The 26588-nt window shown below is 61.2% G+C and overlaps 1 protein-coding gene across 1 annotated transcript in view; it reads right to left on the bottom strand.

Moving 5' to 3' along the window:
* The window catches only part of TCERG1L (transcription elongation regulator 1 like), an 81199-nt gene that overhangs the window by 7804 nt on the left and 46807 nt on the right, over positions 1–26588 (bottom strand). The window contains exons 5-9 of the mRNA XM_053922944.1: positions 21211–21302; positions 18692–18780; positions 14476–14630; positions 7249–7318; positions 3133–3268 (exon numbers count right to left, since the gene is read on the bottom strand). Coding sequence (XP_053778919.1) covers positions 3133–3268; positions 7249–7318; positions 14476–14630; positions 18692–18780; positions 21211–21302 — 542 coding nt within the window. The remainder of the gene's footprint in view (positions 1–3132; positions 3269–7248; positions 7319–14475; positions 14631–18691; positions 18781–21210; positions 21303–26588) is intronic.

The raw sequence follows: 26588 nt of genomic DNA, 5'->3' as shown, positions 1-26588 counted from the left end.
CATAATTGTATTAGCAGTGTTCGCCTGTGTCTTGTGAGATTTTGAGGAGTTGCCATGGGAACGTGAGGCAGATAAGCTTCCCAAGGAGCAAAGAGTCACCGTGTGGAGCAGATGCTGTGAGCGCCTGGGGCCTTGGGTCACCCACCTCTCCTGTCCCTCACGTCCAGGGCCACCTGTCCTGCCATCTGCTGCCTGCATGTGAGGACGGCCGAGCCCTTCCCACACGTGTCCCACCCCCGTGCCAGGACAGCCCCAGAGAGGCACCACCTGCCCATTAGCCACAGGACCCCAGCAAGGAGCCTCTGCTTCCTTTGTCCCCACTTTCTGTGACTCCACGACCTCAGGATGGGTGGCTGTCCTAGTGCAGGTGGAGCCGGGTGGCCCTGCCGCGGCGGCTGAGCCGCACTCGAAGCCAAGCTCAAGGGTCTCACCTCCGCAGCTGGCTGAAGGGTCAGCGAGTCCCCTACAGGCTGCCCACTGCTGGACATGGGCCAAGGGTCCCCCATAGAGGGGGTCTTGGGAGGAGGACCACATGCACCTGCGGCCCCTGAGTCCCTGAATGAAGAGCAAGGGCTCTCGGAAGGGCTTCCTCTTCCTGGCTCCTGGGAAAGTCAGGCGTACTTCCAAGGGGGGCTTTGCAGGAGGAAGGCGTTCTCAACGAAGGGGCTGTGGTGCATTTGCCTGACTGGGCAGGACCAGACCCCCAACCTGCTCGTCCGTTACGCCGGCCCCTGTGGAGACCGAAGGTTACAGGGGGGCTGTGTCGTGGCTGCACAGCACAACGAAGTAAAGCATCCCTTCCGTGGAGCCCTCAGACGTGCTGCAAAACCGCAAAGCTGAGGCCCTTCTCCAGCCCCTGATGCCCACGGAGCAGCTCGAACACCCTGCCCTTTGAAACGGCTGGGTGCTCAGCTTCATTGTTCCGTAGGTGCGTGAAATTCTGAGCAAATGTGGTAAAACATCTTGTTCATCTCTCAGTTCATTAAAAAAGTGACTTTTCTGTGCCTCGCTTTTAAGCAGCTAGAAATCTGGCCAGCTTAGCCACCGCAGGCTGTGGGCAGGAGAAGCTCACGCAGTCCGCCGCGCACCTCACAGAGCCAGGAAGTCGAGGCGCGGCCTTGCTCTGTGCCGCCCTCCCGAAGTCCAGACCGGTCTTCGCTCCCTGTGAGCGGCGTGCGGGCTTCTCCTGAGATCCCCTCGAGGCCGGGCTTTCCGCCCCACCCCGGCCTCTCGCTCCTGGTGGAACGTGGCCCACGGGGGGCTGCACGCTCCCACGTGCAGGGCCGACGCTCACAGATAAGATGGGATGTGAAGGCACATCAGGACCTGAGGCTCGCTTGGTACCTGAGCGGCGTGGTGGGACACAGGGGCTGTGGCCTGGGGCAGCCAGGGCAGGGGCGGCAGGCAGAGGCAGGGGGCCTCACAGGGAAGCGGCCCCGTGCCTCGAATGCCAAGAGGGGCAGAGCAGGGTGGCCACATGGTGGTGGCCGGCGGTGACGCTGTGTACATTCGAGCCTCCAGGACCACAGGGCCAGTCTGAGGGCCATAGGACGCGCAGCCCCGTGGGGCGGCAGGGAGGACGTCTAAATGGATCTTGCATGCTGACACCCTCCGGGACGTCAGAGAAAGGGAGCCCACGGCTCAGCAGTGCGTGGCGGGATGACAGGAGTCCGCTAAGCACCTGCCCTTCCCCAGCCCTTTTCTCCCTGGCCGGGGGTCAGTGGGTTCTCTGACCAGTCTCTGCCGTTGAAGAGGGCGAGGCTGCATGGTGTGGGGACGGAGCTGGGGCCCGGCAGAGGGCACAGGAAGAGGCGGGCCTGGCTCAGTTGCCCCTCCCCACCTGCCCTCCTCCGCTGCCACCTGCATCCTCCTCTGGCCTGAGGAGACCCGCACAGGTGCCCCTCTGCAGGACCGGTTGAATCAGATCCTCACTTCGGCCTGAAAACTAAAGCAAGGACCAGGGGTTGGGAGGGACTATAACACTTTCTAAAATAAGATTTTAACATAATAAACATATCTAGGTTTAAAATCGTGTCTCTAAAAGAAAAAGTGACCTCCATCCATCGGGAACTCTGCCTGTGTGTGTTCCCTGCGTCCCCACTGTCACCTAACTTTGTGCTTCTCTGTGACTTGGTGCCCGAGCTAATTTAGGGAAGCACCCTGCCCTGAGGCTGAGTTCACAGGTCTGCTTTCCCTTCCAGGCCGAGTGGCCGAGTGGCCGAGTGGCCGAGTGGCCGAGTGACCAGTGCTGTGCGTGTGATTTCTGGGTGAGTGAGAAGCGAAGGTGCATTAACTGTGCAGGGGAAGCTCGGGCTCTGGGGACAGGGACAGGGACTGGGACAATCCCACTTCTGATTCGCCAGAGCCGGGGCCCTCTCAGCTCCCCTGCACCCCCAGGACCCCACCCTGTGCAGGGGCAACCCTGAGGAGCCCGCTCTGGGGGTGCACTCTTCCTGGTGGCCCCGCACCCCCGTTCCAGCTGCACCTGCGGGGTGCTGGTGGTGGGAACTTGCTGCTGGGTCCCCAGGGCACTGACAGCCCTTGTCACGGTCACCACTGCACTCGCGGCCCCATCGCTGCCTCAGCCTTCGGTCTCATTTTGTGAAGAAATCCAACTGCACCAACCTATCCTTTCCACTCACTTTATACCCAAAAGCCAAAGCAGGAAATAAAAGTCACTGGAAAGAGATTCAATTATAAAATGTTTTTCCCCCCATTAAGCTCCAAATGAGATTGAGTAGTCAATTGCAATTAAGGATCTTAGAAACCAAAAATAGAGTAATCGGAGACAGGCGACCCTACTCGAGTGAGGAAACCACAGGGAGGTCCCGCTCGGAGGGGGGCCCCTGGAACCTGGCCGGGCGCCCCAGGAATCTCAACCCAGACAGGTGCTTCCTGCCAGTGGTTCCCGGTGAAACCCGACCTGTTTCTCTCCCGTGGCGCTGCCACAGCCCCACCCTTCCAAACCCTCTCCTCCAGGACAGAAGGGGGCTTCTCTCCCCCTTCCCTTGGCACCTGAATTCCACGAGGTCTGATCCCGTGAACTCACTGAGGCAGCCAAGTGTTTCTGGGCTGTGGGGACGGCGACTCGGTTACCCGCCCCTGAGAGCCCCGCGGCGCCCGGGCCCTTACCCCTCTCTCCAGGAGCATGTCTCGGAAATGGGTCACCCGCTCCTCCAGCGGCAGGAGGATCTGGGGTGATAGCGTTCTGGGGCCCTTGTCCTTTCTGTCCGCCTCCTCTGGCGCAGGACTCACATGGCCTTCCGTCCTTTGGGGCACAAGACACAGAGAGTTACACACACACACCCCTGGAGACCCCACTGCCTTTCACAGCAGCCTTCAAACCCCGCTGGGCGACTCTTCACGAAGCAAAGACTCTGATTCTCTGGAAACTCTTCTCAAAGCTCCGCCCACCCAGCAGAGGGGTGGTTTCCCCACACGAGGTGCGAACTGCTCAGCCGCATAAGGGGAGGAGAGCTGAGACCGAGGCCCCGACCGAGGGGCACCGGGGGAGTGGGGCAGGTGGAGGCCCCCTACCCCCCAGGAAGGAAGCCGAGCGTCTCCACTTCGCTGCCTGGAACCGGCTGTCACCCAAGGCACAGGGGTGACACGTTCACTGGCACGGACCACCGGAGCGCGCACCCAGCTCCGTTGTTTTGGGGGGAGCCCCCGTTTTGTACAGATGTGTGGGGACACTTATGGGGGAACTATCTCAGCACCGGGCAGGGTACAGAGAGCATTGTTCTGAGTTCTAACCCATAGTGGGGATTTCAGTGACAACAAGGACACCGGAGCCCTAGGGGTCGGACAGTCAAAGTCCCTCACACCCTCACGCCCGGGCTGTCTGACATCCGTCTAGCACAGTGCTGCCACCAGGGGCCCGACTTGGCTCCCGGGGACATTCAGCAGCGTCCAGAGACATCTGCGATGGTCACAACTGGGGAGGGGCCCCAGCACGCAGGAGGAGAGGCCAGGGATGCTGCCGAGCCCTGCAGTATGTGGAACAGCCCTCACGTGGGCCGCGGGGCCGTGGGGCCACCAGGGGCTCTCAGGGCGCCGGCGAGGTGCGTGCTGCTGCTGCGTTTGGGCAAGCAGGATGGGGCCGCGCAAAATCACACGGGCACTCAGCGGCCAGGACCAGGGCCGTCCCCGCCCCCCACTCCTGACACCCGCAAGGACGTGGCCTGTCTGCCACTGTCTGTCCAGGGCGTCGTGAAAATCCACTAGCCCAGGCTGGGGGCCTGCTGAGAATCCCCTACGTCTGACCAGGTTTTCTCACGCTGGGTTGTGATGCGGGTTAATCCAGCCTGGGACAGACAGGCTGTGCAAAGGGGTAAGTGACCGCTCAGCCCGTGCGGGAATCTGATTTACCCCCAACAAGTGCAGGAGCACTAAGAGTCCTTGCTGCTGATGTGATGCTGTGGAATTTTTTAAAAAGAAAATTACCGTGGATTTTCTATTGTATATTCCAGAGTATAATTGGGATTTCTTTGTAATACATTTTCATTAGTTAAAAATAGAAACGTGGAAACTAGACTCCCGTTGTTGTAACCTGAAACGAGATTAATAAGAACGCCGCGCTGGCGGACGGCGGCGTGTTAGCGCTCACTCAACACGACCTTTCCTTCCAGGCTGCGGGCGGGGAGGTCCGTTCGGCCAGAGGCGGTCAGCAGCCAGGCAAACTTGCTGCATGTATTCTTAACATTCCCATGGCTGAATGACTCGGTGCTGTCGACGGAAAGCAAGGTTGAATACCTCTCCTGAAACTAGCTCAAGCCAAGGTGGTGCGAGGGTGGGAGGCAGCGCCCCCTCGGTCACGCTGTCTGGGCACCCACATCACACCGGCCTTGGGGGGGAAGGGGACGGTCTCGCAGCTTGGCAGAGCCTGTGCAGATGGACACGCCACCGTGGGAAACATCCCAGATGCGAGTGTGGGTGGGAAGGGGCTTTGTCTGGTCCAGCCTTCCCCACCCCCGCGGGGGCCCCCAAGTCTGAGGCTGCGGGCCGCGGTCCCTTCCCTCCGCGCCTCTGCCCCCCACCGTTTGGAGCAGCGAGCCCCAGCCTTTGCCCGCTCACGGCACACACACTGATTCCTGAGCCTCTGCAGCACACCAGAAACACACTGTCTGTTGTGTGGATCCTACAGAAAAAAGTAGGTGTGGTTTTGATTCATTCGAGCCAGACAGCGACGGCCGTGGTCATTGTTTCTCTACCTGGCACTGAAGGGAAGAGAGGCCAGTGCCCCCGACTAGGCAGTCGGGCGTGGCGTGTCGCGGACGTCCCTGCGGCGTGGCAGGTGAACGGCAGCCCTCCAGGAAGGGGTGGGACCTGGAGGCTGAGCACAAGCGCGTGGCCAGTGTTTAACCTGCCGTGCCGGTGTGTCCACCCCATCGGCACCCTGGTAATAGCTCTGCACAAGGAGGCTGGGCAGCTTCCTAGCTGGCATATCAGGGTACCAGGAGGGGTGCACCCCAATTCCACGGAGACAGAGGCTCCTGCCCCTCCTGGCCGCCAGCCTGGGCGCCCCTGCCCTCGGTCGTTCCCGTGTTGCCCCCTTTACGACACATCTGTGACTCTGGGTGAAGCGCTCACTGAGCTCTGGGGGGCACCCAGTGAGTCTCAGAAACGAAAGGGGGGCCACGCCGAGCACAAGTGTGGGTGGGCTGGCGTCTGAGGTGGGGGCAGTCTTGTGGGAACGAGCCCTTAACCTCGGGGCGCGCGATGCTGCCTCCAGGTGGTCAGCGTGAGAACTGAGTGGATCGCGGGTGGCACAGCCAAGAGCCAGCAGGCCAGCGGCCGCAGGGACCCGGGGTGGCCAAGGCTGTGGGCTCGGTCAGGCCGCTGCCGGAATATGGCTCGGCTTCAGCTTGTTTTTTGTTCCACCCAGTGTGTCGCGGGCAATTTCCTCTCCAATGTGTTTTATGCCTAATTTCATTCCGGTTTTTACACCATGTGACACACTTCTGCTGAACGCTTAAATAATTCCATTATTTGAAATAAACCCGTAGTTCCTAACACTCAGCACATTGGCAAAGCAGGTCTGACGCCACACGGAACCGCACGTCAGAGACAGGCCGGACCTCCGGCACCGCAGGGAAGGGGGAGACGGCAGCCCATGTCCCCGTCCCGGGCACGCGTGGGGTCTGCGTCTCGCGTGGGACCCAGTAAACAGCGCACAGCGAGCCATTCGGGATGGCACCCGCCGCGCAGCTTACAACACCTCAGTCATTTGGGAGCTTGTTGTCGTCGTGACTTTTAGGGAAAGTCTCATTGGGACCCGGGTGATCTGCACAGACGACTTCATTCCGTCTGCTCAGAGCGTCCCTGAAGGATGGGAGTTGCGGGGGACCTGGGGAACACAGGGCGGAGGCAGCACCCCACACAGGCCTCGTCGCTACGGCCCCTGTTTCTTAGACGGCAACACGGCCATGGTGAGTCGCATGTGGCCGGAGGACGTTAAGTGCTTTTCGATGAGGAGAAATTATATTATCGATGCAGAGGTGTCGACCCTAATGGACGGACGCCAGCAGGCTCTCTGGACACCCACTCTCTCACTGTTTAGGGCAGAGCTGGCCACGGCAGACAGCGGCCTGCACGGTACTTGGACTCACAGACAGAACTTTGTCACAGACCCACGGAAACGCCACGCCCATGCGGCCGGGGTGTCAGCGCTGAGCAAGCGACATGCAGGTGGCTGCTGGGGAGGGAGCCTGGGAGCAGCTTCCCGACGAGAGAGGCGCCCTGTGTGTGCACTGGCTCACGGACAACGATGGAACATTCCAGGTCCTCGTCCAGCCTCGTGGCTGCCACCGCCGAGGCATTTCCCTCCCGAGCTGGGTGGCAGTGCAGAGCCTCCGGGACAGCGACGCCCGGAACGTGGCGGAACATGGCGGAAGCCCGCACATCTGAGTGGAATGACTTTGCCCAAAATCACAAAGTAAGCGAGACAGAGCTGGAACGTCCACCAAGAGCTGCCCGACCCCAAACCCACCCCTCGCCCAGTGCAGGGCACCACCTGGCACCTGGACACCCCGTCCACTCCTACCACGCTCCAGGAGCCAGGGCCACCGAGACACCTGCCCTCAGGGCACCCGGAGTCACCACAGAGACAGAACCTGAGGCCTCCCACCGTCCGGTCAGCCTCGAATCCCCCTTTGCTCAGCCAGTAGAGGCCAGAGGACCCTTTTCTTTGTACACCGCCGAGTGACCCGCCAAGGAGAGCCAGAGGGGAAGGACGCAGACACCTACCGGTTCCTCTTGGTTCTCACGGCCAGGTCTTCGCTGCCGTCCTCGGAACTCGACCCGTCGCCGGGGTCCGCTGAAAGAAAGTCAGGTTAGCGCGGTGGAGCGTCCGCCCTCGGCGGCTGTGGCCAAGCCCCAGGAACTTTCCTGCAGACTCATCGGGAAACTAAGAGAACAGATTTCCCTTCTCAATCCATCTCAAACCTGCAACTAAGCTTCTCTTGGAACGGTCTTTAATTTCAGCCAAAAGAAATCTGATTTTCTCCAGGGCACAGAAGCCCTCCCCAGCCGATGTTCACTGAGAGGCAGCAGGCCTTCCACGGGGGCTGGAGGACAGAGAGCTGAAGGTGGGCGCCCGCCCCGTTGCGCCTTGGGACACAGGCCCCAGCTGTGGCCTTCTGGTCCACGTCTGTTGGGCGCCCCTGTGAGTGACCCCCTAAACCCGGGCCCCTCCTCTGTCCACCCTGCTGCATAATCAGATTCCCCCCACAGGCTGCACGCCCTTCACTGCCGACTCTGTGTCTTACTTCAAAACACCAAACCGATTTTGAAGACAACACCCCTCCTTCTACCCCGACGAGGTCGGCTCCGTAAATGTTTGATGAGCTTTTGGGTTGAAAAAGTACAAAGGCGCTTCAGTGTTTCCCCATTGTCTCCGGAGGGGAGAGAGGGAGGTGGGCAGTGCGCTGTGGGCCCTGCCCAGCCGGACGGTGTCCTCACACGTCCTGGCATCTCAGCTTCCCCTCACCCGTGTCCCATTCTCTGCACTTCCCCAGGATCCCGTCCCCGTGGGCTCAGGGGCAGGGGTCTCCGCACCTGCCGTGCTGCCGCCCACAACGCACATGCTTCTCTTCCTGGGGAGGCTCTGCCCCGAGAAGGCAGCTCGTGACAAAGGTGGAGCTCATGGAAATGAGGACATCGGGCCCAAACTTTGCCCTTTATACACCTGCCGACGCGTCCGGAGCCCCAGCACTGTCTCCACCGCAGCTCCCGTCCCGTCTACCCTCAGCTCCTCCTTCAACCTGCAGAGTGCGGCTGTGAGGAGGAGCAGCCCAGCGCCGGGAGCCCTGGCACGCACTAGCCCACCCTCATCACAGATGCAGGGGCCTCCTCCCCCTGCCTGCCGGGCCACGCCGCGTCCCGGCACCAAACGCAGTGCTTGAAGGCGGCTGGCACCCCCCCCCACCGCCCCCTCCCCCCGCCCCACTCCCTGAAGCTGTGTCCACGCAGCTCTCTGTGTTTCCTAGCGTCCATGGCCTTGGCAATAGCGTCATTCGTGTGGGTTCTGGCTTTGGTTGAAGGTTGGCACATGGAGAGAAATGGGAATAGTGAGCAATATGCAACACCCCAAGGGGCACCTGGGCTCCTTCAGGGGTGCAAAGACCCGGTGCTCCCCAAGATCAGGGCTCTGCTAGGTGGCCAGAGGGGTGAGACAGGGCTCTGCGGCCTGGGCAAGAGCCTCTCGCAGCGCTGGGCCGGCCGTGTCCACGCGTGGGCAAGGTGGTTGAGGTGGGTGAGGTGTTCGTGGTCATGGGGGCACTCGAATGACGGTGTCGTCCATCACTGCAGGGGTCCTGCACTTCCCATGTCCTCACAGTCACTGGGCGCTGGCCCAGGCTCGTGCCCTCCAAGCTCAGCCACAGGGGACAGGCCCCTCCTCAGGGAGCGTGCCACCCACCGGTCAGCCCTCTGCTCAACCCAGCACTGCCCGCCCACCTCTGCTCCCAGCGGGCCCACATCAAGTCCAGGGCTTGGTTTGTCACCAGAGTTAACTTCCAGGACAGTCGTCCCTCCCTCCCTTCCTTCCTGGGCCAGGAGGGCGGTGGGGGTCCCAAGCATTCAGGTCTGTTACAGGGTCCTGGGCCCTGAAGGCACAGAGAGGCGACCCAGCCCCCCTGCCCTGTTCTGTCGCGTCAGCACTCACCCAGGGATGAATCTAGAAACCCGCGAGGCTCTGCCCCATGAGTCCTGGCCGACCCAGCACACCCCTGGGTGGTGGGCGCTCGGGGCATCAGGAAGACCCCGCGGTGCCCACACGCTGCCTTCACTCTCCCCAGCTTGCTGCCTGGCCGAATGGGCCTGCTGCTCCTTGGGGGTCAGTGAGGACTCTCGGGGTGGGGGTGGGGGGGGTGGCCATCTCTCTCACCTGCCTTCTCTGGGGTCACGTTACAGTCTGGGGTCATGTTACAGAGACTCGCCAGCTTGGGCGCTGAAAGGGAGCTAGCAAGTCACCTGGTTCATTTGTTATGCAAAGAGGCGGCTAAGGCCAGGCCTCTGGGCAGGGCCGGAGGTGGGGCACAGTCCACAGGAAGGTCTGGCTTCCTCCCCAGGAGTGGGGGAGGGGGTGTCTGCACTGAGGAAAACTTTCTCCCACCCGCATCCTCTCGGATGGGCCACTTTGGAGAGTGCTCAGCAAGTCCGTCCTCCGTGGCCTCCACTCCTGCTGAGCGTGGCCCTCTGGCTCTACTGCGTGTGGAGGTCTGTGTACTCTGTTCCCGGGCAGACACAGCTCAGAAAAGCCACCCGGTCACAGCCGCAGCTGCTTGGTGAAAGGCGTGTCACTGTCAACATGTGTTTGTCTTGGACACAAAAGACTAAAACGTTTCCAGAGCAGGTGAGGCCCATGAGGTCGGTGCCACCCCCGTGGTGGGTTGGGGATAAGTCCCTGTGAAAGAACAAGGCGGCCGCCCCTGGCTGTCCCTGCCTCCGGCACAGGGACCCAAGTGCTTTCTGGAAGCTTGTTTGGATCCCATGACCCAGCCACCAGGCCGGGCTGCCCCCTTGAACGTGGACTCAGACCCGCCAGGGTGCACGTCTGTCCCCCGCGTGACAGCAGAGGGACTCTGGTCAGGTCAATGAGCCTCCCTCTTTAATCCCCTCTGTCACCACTGCAGGCTGCAGGACAACCGTCCCCAAAGATGTGTGGGCCCTCATCCCGGAGCCTGAGGACGCATTCGGCTCCATGCCTGAGGTTGCCCGACAGCAGACTCCAGGCAGGAGGGAATCCTGGGTCATCCCGGAGGGCCCAGTGCCCTTTGTGAGGACCCTGGACGTGGGAGTGGCCTCTGAGGCCTGGGCAGGACAGTGCTCTGCCACCAGGGAGACTGGAGCTGGCCTCTAGCCTCCAGAGCCGTCAGGCAATAAAAAATCTGTGGTTTTCAGCCCGAGTGTGTGACTGTGTTCCAGCCGCCACAGGGAGCTCACGCAGAGGCACTGCGTCCAACAATCCTCGTGACCCACTCCCGGTCCCTCCTGCGTTCCCTCCACCTCTGCAGTCTCGTGTTCTCAGCCACAGGCTGCACCGGCAGGGACAGAAAGGCGGAGGAGAGTTAGAGGCGCTCGTCACCCATCTCTCCTCCTGCGCACCCCGAAGCTGACCCACCGGCACGGTCATCGCCCCCGAAACGTGCCCGGGGCTGCCCCAAGCCCTCCTGGAGGATGGGGCAGGGTTCCCACGTGCATAGGGCAGGCGGAGCGGCCGAGGCCAGGAGGCAGCAGGTGCGAGGCTGGGCTGTGGGGGATGTCTGCCCGTCACTCCGTCACTCGGAGGAGGGGACCTGGGTGCCATGGGTGCAGGCGGCGGCAGCATAGTGACTCCGCCGGGTCTGAGGAAAGCTGGTCCTGCTGAGACAAAAGTGCGTGTGGACGGACCCCCGTGCAGCTGATGGTAGTTCCCACTTGCAATGGGTTTGTGGGGGCGTAACCCCATCACAGGCTGAGGAGCCTCCGTACCCCTAAAGTGCAGGGCTCCCAGCAGCCCTCGAACCCTGTGCAGGTGACGGAGGCGGGAGTGCTGGGCTCTCCATCCCGCTGGGGCACAGGCATTTACCCTCCACTCACGGCTCTGCCGCTGGAGCTGTAAAGAACCCGGACGCTCCGCGAGGGAGTCAGAAAACAATCTGGCCTCGGTCCGAGTCTCCCAGCACAGCTGCCAGAGCGGAAGAGGGGCGTCTTCCTCCTCCAGGGAGCGACGGGCGGCTCAGCACTGTCAGCGCTCGGTCTGCGTCCCCGGAGTGGCCACTCGCTTGGCCCCAGTAAACACACAGGGACGCACACACATGCATGCAGGCAGTGTGCACCTGTGCATGGGGTTCACACAGGAACATGTGTGTACACGCATGTGTACCCGTGGGCACATCCATGTGCGCATGTGGCACATGTGTGCACATGCATGCAGACACATGTTCACCGCCATGCCCACACACAACCTCTCAACCTGACAGCAGCTAAATGTGGTGTAATTTTATAGAGTTAATTTATTTCGCTTCCTTTGAAAAATACTGGGTGTCAACCGATCACTTGCTTGTTGCATTGCAGACCAGAGGCAGGTGTTACTACATCCACATCTACCATAGTTAACAAAATAGTGAAACCTCCACCAATCACAACCTCTCCTAGGGCTGGCGCTTACACTAATTAGGGTCCAATCATTCCGTGAGTCCTGGCGGATGGCCAGCCGGGCAGAAGTGCTGTGGGCTGAGGCCATCGGCTCTGCCTGGTCATCGCTAATTATCCTCGGCAGACACCTCGGGTTCCAACCCTTCCGCCGCAACTGAAGCCATTTGAGTGGATCTTAGAGTTAGAAGTTGCGCGTGTAAAGGGCAACTCTCTCCTGCAACAGGAAGTTGAGAATTGAGGCCTTTAGCACGTCTCTAAGATTCAGGTGTTAAAATGACGGGTTTAAGAAAACCTCTTGTAAAAGAGAAGGCGAGGTCAAGACTCGGTAGCTGTGTGCGCTTTCACCACCAGCGCCTCTGCAGGGGGAGCACGGGGCGCCAGCACGGGTGGGGGGGAGGCCGAAACACCGCAACAGATTGACTCTGAATGCACTGGATGTTTCTGGGGGTGGCCGAGAGATTCGAGGCTCCATTCTCCCCCTTTATCGGCATAAAATGAGATTCGTGGTCACAGAGTGACATGGAGTAGGGACCCAAGACCCAGGTCACTCAGCTCCCTGTCTGTCACTACATCAGTTAAACGAGGAGGCCGTTAGACAGAGGAGGAGGCTCAACACAGGGGTCCCTACAGAGGCCAAGCGTCGTCTCAGCCAGCACCTGCCTGGGGGTGACGAAATCAGTCAAAATACCAAGAGCGACAATCGCAAACAGCCAGCAGGCTTCGAACTGCAGCCAACCAATGATTTCCTTCCTTTGGCCCACACCTGGACCACCTGAGTCTTTCCCTGTGGGCGGGGCACCCCAACCACTTCCGGTTTGGTGCTGCTGGATTAGAATCGCTTTGCAGAAGTAAACTCTTGAGTTTGTAACATGCCCCACTTGACCTTTTGCCACTGCCCACGCCTCAGGGTCCTCCCAAGCCACAAACCGGCAGGGGACTCGTGGGGAGCCTGTGGGGGTGGCCCTGTCTCCCTGGGACCTGGCGGGTTTGCTCCAAGTGGGAGGAAAGGACAGCAAGGGTGTGCGGGCCACAAGGAGCTAAGGTTCTTCTCACGCCCCCCTTCCCGGCTCCAGACAGATAAACGTCGAAAACAGCACCCAGTCACCTACAGAATGCGAGCTGAGCAAGGGGCAAGAGCCCACCTGCAGGACCCGCCTGCCACCAAGCAGGTAAGCTGTCGTGCCGATGCACCTGCCCTTTCTTGTGGGCTGTGTGGTCCCCGAAGTTCCCACCCCTGTGCGGGTTCTCTGCCCCGGAGGACGGACCTCGGAGACGGCGTTCTACCAGGGTCTTTGGCTCAAGCCCCCACCCGGCACGCAGATATCCCACTTCAACAGGGATGCCCGTCAACCAAAACAGGAAGCAGTCCCAATTTCTACTGCCCTTGAACTCGGCTGAGGGGAGCAGAGTCTGTCACCCCAAAATGAGCCTCTTTTGGATTTGGAGTATTTGTATCTGGTTATTTTAAAGAAACAAATGACTTACAAAGAACCTTTGACCCTTAACTGCCAAAAACCATGTAGCCAGAGGACCTGCTCCGGAAGCCAGCTTCATCATGTCAGCGACAGTTAACCATGGACCAAGGGTCACGGACAGAGGCGCCCACTAGGCCCCAGACTCATCACCGGACGCCGGCTGCGAGCCCCTGCGAGCTGCTCTGCTGCCCGTGAAGGCCCCACACCGCAGCCCCTTCCTCCTCAGCTCCGAGCAGCGTGCGGCCCCCCGGGCCTGGCTGCGCTTAGGCCCCTCATTCTCGTGCGGGCATCCTGTGCGTCTGCCTCACGCTCCCCTGAGGGTCGCCCAGCGAGAACTCAGCAAGGTGGGAGGAAGGTACCTTCCTCTCCCCACAGAGCTACGATTGCACAGTCAGTAATCAGGCACCCAGAATACTTCCCCTTCCCCGGCCCCAGCGGACACTGGCTCCGGGGCCGCTCTCGTTACCTTACATGCAGTAAACACGCCAAACCTGCCGGCTTCCCATCCCAGCACACGAGCCCTGGCTTCAGTAGAGCAGCCGTCTCCACGTCCCTTACACCTGTCACCGTGTCCAGAAAGTGTTGGGAACGCCCCCTCCAGAAGCTGCGCCCAACGCCTCTGCGTCCTGCCGAAACTGGGCTGCCCCCGCCTGAGTGTGCCCGTGAGTAGGCGGAACCAAAACTATCAGTGCGAACACAAGAGAACAGCCCACGAAATAAAGCATGGCCCGTCTTCCCGGGGGTCCGGCGCCTGCCTGTCAGGGCAGCACTGAGCTGACCTCCAGTCCCCCCAGGGTGGCCCGTGGGCTCAGGGAGCGGCTCCCCCAACACGAAACCAATCGAAACTGCAGCAGGGAGACCCAGAAGGGGTCCTTTCCGAAGGTGCTGATGCTCTTGTCTGACTCTGGGAACCCGATTCTCAGGGCCTGTCGGAGACGGCCGCCCCACCCCCGACCCCTCCCCCAGCACGCGCTTGCCCTGAGGTCCAGGATCCCGTCAGACACACGAGGGACCGTTTCGTGCACAGGCGGGAGGAGGGACGCTCTCTGTGTACGTCTGGCCTCCCCCGTGGGAACCAGAAGAGTTTCGGAAAACGCGGACTGCCAGCCCAGGGGGTGCTGGGAGGACCCTGGCGTGGCTGACTACGTGAAAGGCTTTCTCTGAGTTAGAAACCACACCCCAGAAAAGACAGCCAGCACCGGCCCTTTGGGGGAGGGATCTTTCTGCAGAAAGTGCCATAAAACCTTAGCTACTAAATTCTGCAATAGTGAACACGACTCCTTAAAAGTCAGGAAGACCCTGCTCCTGGAGCGCGCGGTCTGGACGCGGGCCCGGGGCCGGAGAGCGGCCGCGCGGCTACCTGCTGACGCGTCCAGCTTGCGCTTGTGCGGTGGGTCTCTGATGATCCTGTTGAGGTCCCCTCGGTGTCTCAGGTCCACGGGCTTCTCCCACACAGACAGCTGCATCGTTGGGTTGAAGAAGAAAACCCGGTCGTCACCCGTCCAGACCACGCACCTGTGCCGAAGGCAACACGCACCTTAGCGACACTGAGACCTGCGGGTCGGGCACCGCTGGCCTGCAGGTCCCTCCCGGATCTTTCCAGTGCCCTGGTTTCCAGACACAAGGGACCACTTCCCGCCGTCAAGGGAACCCACTAACCTGACGTCCAGGGTCCTCCCTGCCACCTGCCTTTCCCTGAAGAACTAGAGATTCCACTCTAGACACCAGAAAACACGCATTCCAGAAAGTCCCCTGACAGCGAGGCCACCTATGTCCTTTACCAAGTGGACACGCTTGTTCCTGGGGCGTTTTCCCCATTGGCTCACGTTAACATAGGGGAAGTTCATTGAACCTAAGAAAGAGGCTTTACATTTGGAGTTTTTCGGGGCCCAGCTCTGCCCTGATGCTGAGTCACTGGTTGTACATCTGCGTGGGGGACACACCACTTCTGAGCCCTGGGTGCCAGGTCCAGAGACGCCCCCACGGCACCCTGGCATGGGGAAGGGCCAGCACTCGGAGCCCCCAAGGGTGGGAAAGAGTCACAGCTCCCTCACTTCCACACCACTGAGCTCTGGACGACAGGGGAGGTGCAGCTAGTTGGGGTTTCACGGGGTGCTCCCTGGGGTAGAGCGGAGAGACAACCATGCAGCTCATTTCCCTCTGGACACAGGGAGCCTGGCGTCCGTGCCGCAGGGACACACGCAGCTGCACCAGATTGTTGGTGGCAGAGCAGAGCAGGTTCCCGCAGAGAGCCCCGCCCGCCTACTTGCTCCCGTGGGTTTCAGCTAGACCACACGCAAAGTCAATTGTATGCGTCGTCTGACGCCCGTTCGAAGTAATGCCTCTGTGTCCCCTTCTTCAGCCCCCTGTGCACCTCCTGGATGGGGGACACCCTCCCTCCCTCTGTCCCCATGCCCCTGGGGCCTTCGCTGTGGCATCCATCTGAGTCCCGCCCACTCAAACCCCAGGGGCAGCCTCCCTGCCTAGGCTGGGATGGACCGCACCCCACACCTGCGGACAGAGCGGAGCGACCAGCAGCGGCTCCTCAGAGCCTCAGGATTCAAGCGAGGTCAGCTGGAGGCGAGTGAACACGAGCCAGGGGCGGAGCTGGAAGGGCTTGGCCCACTGTCCCAGGGGCTGCACCTCGGGCCGGGGAGGTGGGGGGCCTGAAACGCAGATCGACGCGGCAGCACCGCCGCCCGCCTTCACCACCCTCTGCGACATTTGTTTCCACATTAGTGCCCCCCCAACAAGTGATGTCTCGCCTGCCCCTCCTTTGACGCGATGAGGGACTCGGTGGTGTGGAGGGGTGGGCACTGGCCTCTCTGTGGCGTGCTGTGGCGTGGGTTCTGCGTCCGGCCAGCACAGCTGCGAATCGGGTGGCCGCACGCGGAGCATCGCGTCCCCGAAGTGACCAGCCAGCCTCCCAACACCCACAGTTCAAATTACCGTTCCCCTGCTGAACGTCATCCGCACGTATTGCGTTTGGGGAAATGTTCCTTCCTTTCCAGAAAGTTCTACCACCTTCCTCCAAGAACATATTTTTGATATCAATTCTTTTGTACCCATTTTTAGAATATGGAGAATGTACTTTTAACATGTCCCACTCCACAAACAGCTATGAATTAGTAAAAGGGTGTCATATGTGACAGGCGCGAAGACACCCTCAGACGCAGCCAGCATGGAGAGCACGCCGTCACCGCACATTCTGTAGGACAGGGGACCAGCCCCGCGTGTCACACCAGGGACCACCATCAGAGGCTTGCCGCCCGCCCAAGGACAGCAGGACCACCAGGCACGTCCCTCACTGTCTCCAGCGGGCACGCATGGCCACCCTCTCACCTCTGAGCAGAAGCTTCAAGCCAGCCACTGGCTTCTCAGTGACAACAGTCAGTCATGCGATAAAGCCCCCGCCCCTCCTCCCTGAGGACCCTGAGTTGGCCCCCGGCTCCGCCCTCTGCTCAGAAGGGGCACCGTCTGAAACGGTCAGCTTTCTGACCTCAGGAGACCTCAGTCACGGGAGGGGCCGGGCTCTGGTGGTGCCCCAAGCAGCTGTCCTTGGGCGGAACTGAGTCTTGCAGAGGCGGGAAGTGAGGCCGTGGTGCAGTGTGCCGGGCCCCTCTGGGGACGGCATGCAGGTCCACCAGCAGGCCCAGCCCTGAAGCTCAGGGTGTGCCTGCGGCAGCAGCTGCCTGGACAGCCTCGGATGCCAGCCGTTCTCCCACAGCGGGGTCTCCCGTCCCCTTCCTGCTGGAGGCAGAGCAGTCAGACGGCCAGGGAGCAGGTCCACACACAGCCACCCGTGGCTGGGGGGGTCAGGAAGGGCACTCGCTGGGCCATAGTTTATAGGCAGGGGACCTGCACGGAGGGGCGGTGACAGCGAGGACAGTGTGATCACCGGGGTCCCACTCGGCACTTTGCATTGGAATCAGACACCATCCAAGAAGAACGCCACCACTTCCACAGCCAGGTGGCTCTGGAGCTCGAGGCCATGCTTTCTGCCTGATGACAACCCCCAGGCAGCGGCGGGGACACAGTGTGGCAGGGCCACACGCTGGCCACACCCCGCACGATTTGTTAGAAAGTGGGCCTGCCTTAGAGACACAGCGCGGGGAGTTTGTCACAGGAATCCCCAAACAGGGCTTGGGCCCACGGAAGTAAATATCTGGCCTTTGTCCCCAGTTCCTGGCATCCAGTTCCAAACAACCTGGGCAGACAGATGGGAGCCTCTGTCCTCAGTCACGAGCCCCTTGGACCACACCTGTGAGGGAGGGGAGGCAGGGCGGTGGGTGTGGCTGGTCACTGGAAAGACCGACCCCTGGATTAAAGGCTTGGACCCTGCAGCCCCACCCCCCCAGGAGGGGGCTGGAGCCTGAGTTCTGTCCCTGGGCCAGGGAGGTGATCCTTTGTGTCAGGGGAACGACACCCCACATCCCCTACAAACCCCGCACAGCAGGGTGCAGAGAGCTTCGAGGCAGGTGCACAGGTCACTGTCCTGGGCGGGGCCCAGAGACGGCAGGGAAGCTCTGTCCCGCCCCAAGCCGTACCCCACGTGTCTCCTCTGTCAGCCTGTCCCAGGCTGTGTCTTCCCAATGGGACTGTAATGAGAAGTGAAGCCCCTTCCCGGTTCTGGGGGTCAGTGCGGAGAGCTATGGAACCTGAGGGGAATTCTGGGAACCCTAAACTTGCAGTCAGCTGGGCTGGGGCAGGCAGCCCGAGGGCCCCGTGGGTGGCTGGGTCTGAACCACAGGAATCTGGGGGACCGGCCCCTGAATCTTTGGGGTCAGCTGGGGGCCGTGTCGGGACGGAACGGGCCGTGGGGTCCTCGTCAGCGCTGTGGCGGCGTGAGTGCAAGAAGGCCCTTCTGCGGGGGTGGTCCCGGGGCGCAGAGCAGGTTCTGGGGCAGATGGAGGGCGGAGGCTGCCGATGCTCTGGACCCGACCATGGACCCGACAGAGAGGGGCAGGTCATCGGGCAGGGCCATCGGGAAGGACGGACGCCCTGCCTGCTCCTTCAGCGTCGCAGCTCCCCGAGACCCACGGGGCCGCCAGCTGATGGTACCTGGTGTGCCTGCCCCGGCTCCCCCCAGCCGCATCCTGCTCTCTAAGCTTCAGGTCCTACAGCTAACTTTTCCTGTAATAACCTTTTCATTCTGCTTCCGAATCACTCCAGGAAACTGAAGATGGGACTCGAACACAATGGGTATTTGGAGTGCGGCATTCTGGGAAGCGAGGGTGGCCGGGGAGAGTCGGGCACGTCAGTGGTCAAAGCCACCTGTCCCTCGTCCTGCAGCAGAGGGGGCCCCTCTGAGTCTTGGGGCACGCCGCACTTCCACAGGCCTGGGTCTGATGTGTACGCACCAGCGTTATTACTGTAATAAGTATACGCAAATGCAGCGCGGCAGAATCTCATCCCTTAAACACCGTTTTCCTCCTGCAGACGTGACAAGGGGCGGAGCATTACCTGCCGTGGGCTGCAAATCAATTTTGAGCCCAGTCGTACCTAAGGAGCAGGCATTTCTCTTTGCTGACAAGACAAGGCTATTGCTCATCACTCCTGGGTTCAGGGCGTCTTACCAGGGGGAGCCGGGCACCGGGGCAGAGGCCACCGGCTTGCTGCCTTTGGCCGCTCCGTCCTCTCCTGCCACCAGGATCGAGGGAGGCTCCTGTCAACAGAAAGAGAAGGAGAGAGCCTTTTACATTTGCATTTACACACTCGTCTTCACTACAGGCAGCCTAGTAAAAAGGAACAAGCCTCCGACAGACCTGCCTGCAGGCGCCGTGAGACCTGGACCTGCTCAGAGCAGCAAAGCAGGCAGAAGGCCGGCAGGCACACCACCAACGTGGAGTCTGTGGCCCCACAGACCACGGGGTGGGGGTCGGGGGGGGGACTCTGACAGAGGTGACCCCTGATGATCCCGAACAAGCTAAAGGAGCCACTGCACAGACTCGAGATGGGTGGACACAGCCCGGACACGTTCCTGGCGCCTTAACACCCTGGGCACAGGCAAGCCCACTGGCTCCGTCTCCAGAAACAGGCTGGTCCTGGGCTGGACTCACCGTGCCACCAGACACAGTGCTCAGTGACAGAGAAGCCCGAAGCCACACGGGGTCCTGCGTGCTGCTGGGGCCAGCCCCTCCCGGTCCCTTGAAGGCAGGAGGAAGTGACAAGCCCACGTCTTCAAGGGGTCTGGATGCACCTGGGACCGCCCCCTTCCTGGAGCACCTCACTGGGGGCAGAGTTCAAGGGGCAGAGTTGACACTGGGCAGGGAATTCTGTGCACAGCTGGGTCTGAAAACCACCGTTGTCTGTGTCTCCTTTTAGAAAATTAAGATGTTTGAGCACCCAGGAGAAAACGAAGATTTATTCCCTCAAATTACAAAGAAAGAAAAGAAAGACCTCCACGTGCCTATGAGAGCCAAAGGGGAGATAAACCCCACGCGGAAGCAGGTGTTCTGCTCAGACGGTGGACGATGGGGGGCTGTGGCCCGGAGACACCATCCCCTGGGGCCAAGGACAGACAGGGCTCCTGCCGTCAGCACCGGGTGGCTGCCAGGCAGGACGACAAGCCCTGAGATGAGAACAGTCACCCGGGAAAGTTCCCTTTTGGCTGTGGGGACGGGCGCACCGGGCCGGGCGTCTGTGAACCCCGGAAACAGGCGGGCGATTCACACCTGGGTCGCTGTGGTCCGGGGTCTTCCCGCGGCCCCCCATCCACTGCGGCAGGAAACCACACTGAGTAGATAGTTTGCAATGTGGACAAATACCCCGAGTCCACGAGCTTCTACGGGCGAGCTGTTGTAGAATTTGGGGTAGTGGAAAATGTCTTTGCTTCCCGTAACAAAGCAAGGTCAAGAAGAACAACGCACAGAACAGGGAGGACTCGGAAAGGCTGGGGTTGAAGACACCTTGAGACCAGTGTTTGTATTACTAACCCAATTAGAAAAACGCGGGGAAGTTTTCATTACGGGGCTAACCGAACAGTAGCGACCCCATGAGGGGCCCCCGTATCATGGATTACCCCGCTAATTACTGGAGGAAATGTGGGGGGCTATGATTTGTGATGAGACAGACCCTTCACTCTGGCAACCTGGGCTTCCGAGGCGCTTGTTACGGAGGCCCCTCCCTGAGGCCACACAGGCAGGTGACAGTTTACTGTTGGTGATGTAAACGGCGAATCAAGGCATGAGCCCCCCTTTGCACGAGGTGACAAAGGTGAGTGAGACACGCAGAGCACAGGGACAGGGAACGTGGCTACATCCCCGTGGAGGCTGTCAGAGTAACAGACACGGCCTGGTCTGTCCTGCACAGACCCTCCGTCCAGGGATCTCCTGGACGCGCACGGACATTCGGGATCAGCCTGCACCACGTCCTTGACGCTGAGACGGAGGGGAAGCCGTGGACGCCCACAGCGCTGCCGGGAACATCATGGATGGGGAACTGGCCCAGAACCAGTGGGGACGGGGACGTCACAGGGCAGAGATGCGGTCGGCAGCAGTGAAGGGAGAGGGGATGTCAGCACACTCTGCTCGGGCCAAAGGCCTCCCGCCGGTGTGACAGGTCGGGGCCCCCAAGCTCCACCTGGGATTTCCTAACGTGGCCGCGAAAGCCAGCCTCTCGGGTCGGGCTCGTGAAGGTGACGTGCGGAGTGCATTCGCGGTTGGCGTTTACTGTGCCAGCTGGCAATCGGGCAAACATAGGGAGGCTTGAGACTAGAGCGTGTTAAACACAGAAAACGAGCGTTTTCTTCAGAAGTCAACACCAAACCCCGAGCATACTGTCTGCCCGAGGTCTGGCCGCCCAGAGTGCACAAGCTGAAACGTGGGGACAAGCACACAGCAGCCAGGGTGACACCCAGCTCATCCGAGCAGAGAGCCGCCCGGCAAGCTCTGGGCCCAGGTCCCGGCGGGAAGGTGGCCCCCCTGTCGAAGCTCTGTGACACCTCCTTCTTCCCCAGGCGTCCCCCGTGGCTTCTGGCTTGACCGTCTCGCACAGGGACAGGCCAGATGTAGTGCCGCCCGAGGGCCACGTGGGAAAGCTGGTGGGAGGGGTGCAGTCCAGACCCCCGCCCAGGGTCCCGTGTCCCAAGACCGACCTTGCGTCCTTCGCCCCTGGCCGGGCTCTTCCTCTCCGAGGGCAGCAGCAGGCCGGGAGGGCAGGGCGTGCGGGCCCCGGCCCTGCTTCTCTCTGCAGGACCAGAACAAAAGCCATTAGCGCCCAGCGGGCAGGTCAATCTGGAAAAACCAAACAAGGGCGAAAGTTCAGTCAGCCGGCAAACGCCACACGCACGGGGGCCGGTGCCGTCACGTGGCCTGGAGGACGGACTCACAACCAGTCCCCCCACCAGCCCCTCCGGGCCTGCTGGGGTCCCGCCAACATGCTGCCAGCCACAGCACGCCAACCAGGCCCCACGGGCTACGGCTGGGAGGGACACACAGGTTCCCTGACAACACAAGCGGCCCACCAGGGGGCGTCTGTGCCCAGGGCCCTGGGGCCACACAGCAGCGTCAGGGGGACAGCTCTGGACTCGGGCCACACGTCCAGTCGCCACAGAGGAGCTGTGTCTGGACAGGCAGAAGCCAGGCTGTCCCCACCCTGACTTCCGAGTCTGCAGCGGAGAGTGGCAACTGGGCGGGCAGGGGTGCAGGGACACAGTCGTTTGCTGTGGCTCCAGCTGAACGTCACAGACACTGACGCCCTGCTGGGGAATGGGGCGAACGGGCGTGCAACGCGGTGACCCAGAGGCCTCAGGGGACTGGGCTCCGTCTGCGCTCACAGGACCACTCCCCCCGTGTCCCTCAGTGCAGGTGGGGGCACCCCCTCCTCGGGGAAAGATGCCTGGTCCTGTGGCATCCACATCCCAGCCGCTCTGACCTCACTTCCTCCACGCCTGCCCCCTCGTCTTCCGTGCTCAGGAGATCGCGTAACAAGTGGACACCTGAATGCCCGGCCACCCTCAGCCCCGGTGTTTTCTCTTCCGGTCACGCAAGCCGTGAAGCAGCGGGGGGACTGAACCAGACCAACAACAGGTTTTCCGGGTCCTCTGCCCCCGCCCCCCTCCTCTGGAGCCCACGATGTGATGGGGGGTCAGGAGAGCTGCCTCTCCGTCCGAGCTGGGCCCAGGGCCCGGCCACCCACCACCCACGCCCGAGATAGGGGTGAGGTTTCCCCGGGCGGCCTGGAGAAGCGGCGGGGGCCCCCGCACTTCGGCACCTGCGGCTGCGGGAACGGGGTGGGGAGGTGCCAAGCGGGTCAGACGGGCCTGGTGGGGCCACGGAGGGTGGGCGTCTGCGGCCGCCAGTGTGGCTTTTGTGAGAAAGAGAGAGCCAGCCGCAGGGCGCTGTCAGCAAGACCAGGCCCCAGATCCAGGCCGGCTGAGACTCGCAAGGCAGGCCAGCGGAGGGGGGACGGAGTTGTTGGCCAGCCCCGCAGAGGACACCTCTACTGAATGGAGCACAGGATGTCTTCGAACATTCAAAAAGCTGCTTTTTAAAAATTATTAACTCCCCTGGCTGGTGTGACCCCGTGGATTGAGCAGGGGCTGCGAACCAAAGGGTCGCCGCTTTGGTTCCTGGTTGGGGCACTGGCCTGGGTTGTGGGCCAGGTCCCCAGTGGGGGCCATGTGAGAGGCAACCACACACTGATGTGTCTCTCCCTCCCCTCTCTCCATAAATAAATAAAACTTCTAAAAAAATTATTAAAATAAAGAAGGTTTGCGGATAAGTCAAAATAGTGTAACTTGTCAAAAAGGCATCGGAAATGCCTCAGCTTCTCCTAACTCACAGAGTGATTCCGAAACTCAGTCTATTTCTAATTTACTAAATATCTTGTTCTCTTGGCCCCAGTTTCCTCACCTATGAAATAATCTCCCAAGTCTCCGACACCCGGTGGCCCCGTTTCTGTTCGTGGACGTTCTCACCGCCCAGAGCAGCCCACGCACCGTCCACGTACAGAATGGCCCGAGGAGAGTGCCGGGCGGCATTGGAGTCCAACACCTCCCCACACGCCCCACCTTAAACCAAGTCCTGCGATGCTCCGGCCAGGCAGGAGCCACCGGCTTACGGAGCACGAAGAAAAATAGGCTGGTTGAGTAGTTTTCCAGGTTACACCGCAAACCGCCAGGGAGGGCTACAATTGCTTGTCAATTTAAGCAGCACTGGGCTCCTTTGAAAAATCTGATAATAAGGGCCAAATGCAATTTATGTTTAAGATAATAAAAATGACACACTCAGGTCCACCGAATGTGGCTCCAAATGAGGCCTGTGGAAGGCATTGATCTGCGGGGCCTGCCTCCCTGGTAAGAGCCGGAACACCGAGGGAGCCGGGCGCCTGGCGAAGGCGGAGGGAGCCCAGCTGCAGCGCTGCCACCCGAGGGTACATCAGCACGAACTGCTGGCCCAGGGCGCCAACCAACGGGAGAGACACAGCGAGCGGACTCTGGGGGGCCAGGGGGCTTGGATTGGTGGGTGCAAGGGAGGCCTGGCTGCCACCAAGTGAGGGTGCCCCTTAAACCTCCCTTCCCTTCGGGCCTGCCCCCCAGGGAGGCCCGAGCCCAGAACACAGGCGGCGCCCTGTGTCTGTGACTCGGTTGCTGTGCGGCCCTGCTGCTGAGCAGTTCCCAGAACGGGGTGAGAACTAGTAGCCGCCCTGGACCCTCAACTTGCACGCTCCCCAGCCCGCTGCCACCAGGGGCCTGGATGGAGGAGGTGGAGGGGAGAATCCCTGGGGAGCCTCCCCGCCCCACGCTGCAGGGAAGCAGGGCCACCGGTGTGACAGGGTGCAGAGGTGGCAAAGCCTTGAACGACTTCACCGGGGCACAGGCAGCTGTGGGCAGTGCCCACTCTGTCACTCACTGGTTATGGGAGGGCCCCCTGGGAGGCACCCTGGGCTCCTGGCAGCCACTGCTGGTCCCGCCGCAGAGAGGCGACCACCAGCAGGTCCAGAACCCTGACCACACCTCTGTGCCTGGCGACCTCAGTCCTTCCTGAAGACAGAGGGTTACAGATGCTGCTTCATCTTTGGTCAGAAGCACGTGCTGAGCACAGCCTGCGGCCAGCTCGGCAGGACGCGTGTCCAAGGCCTGGGGCTGTGTGTGGCGGGCAGCGTGAGACCTGTCAGCAGTGTGGCCCGGGCACCGGGCAAGGACCCGCAGGAGCTGGACAGGTGGCTCATGCCCACAGTGTCTGGGACAGTGACATGAATCTGACACCCCAAAGATGGGGAGTGGCCGGGACAAGGGGGCAGAGGCGTCGCAAGGACACAAGGAATAGCGAAGTCCACGCCCACCCCCGGGGCCCGGGCCAGTGAGGGAAGACAGGACCAGAGGGGAGCCAAGGTCTGACGGGGGTGACACCTGTCACTCCCTCTCCTCCCGGGTTGGACAACACAGAAAAAGTGTGAGGACACACATATGAAATTGTCACTATAAATGATGCTCCATCAATGCACAGTATATGTAGCGTGTTGTGTAGAGTTTTTACACGCAGTGAACATGATCACATTTTATTTGCACACGGAAGCCGGTTTCCAAGGCCGCTTTCGGCCATCAGCGCCATTTCATGGAAGAGAAGGGGCCTCCCCGGGGCCGGGACCCTCTGACGGTGTGAAAATTGAGTGTCCCGGCCTCAGATGGCGCATTCACCACCTTAGTCACCTTAGCAGGAGCGTCTCAGCCTCAGATTTTTAAACTTCCTCAAAGCACCTTGTTATATAACCTCCAGTTACGCGTGGAAGAGAAACGCCCAATTAAACACATTCTATTCTAAATGGCTAAATGTTCTAAACTGTTAAAGTTTCTCCAAGGGAAACATCTCCGTTAAGAAAGGGGATTCTGTACGAAAGCGACGGTCACATAAACATGAGGTTTGTGGACTAGGAGTCATGGGCACTGAGCGTGTCCCCCTATTCGTGACGCCTGTCCCCTTGGAGCTGTGACCCTGGGCCTCCGGGTTCGACGCAGCCCAGGACAGGGGCCCTCAGGGCTCAGGCCCGCCCATCCAGGGCATCCCCGCTGCTCCCTGGTCCGCATGGTTGAGACGAACTCAGTTCTGTGGCTGGCTGGGACCCCTCCCACCCCACCAGGGAGCCAACCTGCTGCGGGGTTGGATTACAGGCCTGGCCTGGGAGGACCCAGAATCAGGCAGGGGAGACAGCAGCCACCCCACCCTGGGGGCCAGACTGGTGTCGGGCTCAGCACACAGGCGAGGCTGGGACTCAGGCAGGCCCGGAATCAGAGCCCGGCTCTGCCACCTGCTCCCCTGAAGCGTGGGGGTGATCACCTACTGACTCCGAGTTTTACTTCTCCCAACAGAACAAGCAAAAGGACCCTCTGTCATAACAGAATACCACTGGACGGGCAGCTTCTCCAAGAGACGCTGTTCCTCACAGGTGTGGAGGCTGGGAGCCCCCGGCAAGGGGCGGGCCTTGGGGGGCTCTGGTTCACCCCCTCCCGGCGGGCAGGCACCAGCTTCTCGCTGTGAACTGTCCCCTCCTACCAGGACACCACTCCCATCACGGCGCCAGCGCCGCACGCTTACGGCCTCGTCTGACCCCAGTCACCTCCCGAGTCTCCAAGTATCATCCCAGCAGGGCTATTGCCACACCCCACAAATTTGGGGGGCACGAACATGAGAGACTCTGGCCGCAGACCGAGAGTATGCAGAGCGGCGCTCGCATTATGGGAATCCAGCAGTTATCGGGCAAAAACATCCTCGACCAGCCCCCCACGTCCCCCACCCCCCGGCACAGGGTCTGCCTGTGGATGAGCAGGCTGAGGGGACCCCAGCCCAGCTGGACCCCAGGACTGGCCCTGCGGGTCAGCAGGCAGGGGTCTGCATCTCTCCCCCGCAGGGGCACACTCAGCCCCGGTCGGTTCTCCCCAGGCATATGGCAGCGGTGCACCGGCCGGCCGTCTGCAGCGCCACGGTGGTGATTACTCCAGCACAAGCGTTTCCTGGGGACCCCCTGACAGCCCTGCTCCACCCCTCTGGGGAAAACCACCCGTTCCTCCAGCGGCATCACGGCTCCTGGCAGAGTGCAGCCGCAGATCAGAGCATGGAAACGGGGCCATCCCGATGCAGCCGCGACTCTCGGGACGTCCGTGTACGCGGGTGAGTCTCCACATTTCACCCTCCTGACCGTTCTAGGCCCCTCGCAGGCCCCCGTGTCTCCCGTGCCCCCCATGAAGCGCACCAGCCTGCCGTGGTTTGGCGGAGAGAGGAAACTGCGCACTGGGGGGCCCCGGCGTCAGCTCGGCAGGTGCTGGGGCCTGTCCGGGTCCTTGCACCCAGCACCAGGAGGGCCTTGTCAGGGGTGTCATTTGAGAGGAATAAACATCTATTTAAACAATTCTCCCAGATATAAATCATGATTTGTGATAAATCATCCTAACCTAACCCACCTGCATGCCTGGCGCGAGCAGACCCTCATCGGGTGTCTGCCCACCGCCCAAGAGTGCACTTGACCGGCTGCCTC

This window comes from Desmodus rotundus, chromosome 4 (genome assembly GCF_022682495.2).
Source record: "Desmodus rotundus isolate HL8 chromosome 4, HLdesRot8A.1, whole genome shotgun sequence".
Taxonomy (NCBI): domain Eukaryota; kingdom Metazoa; phylum Chordata; class Mammalia; order Chiroptera; family Phyllostomidae; genus Desmodus; species Desmodus rotundus.
Note: the sequence above shows the minus strand (reverse complement) of the source record. Positions and strands in the feature narration are given on the sequence as shown.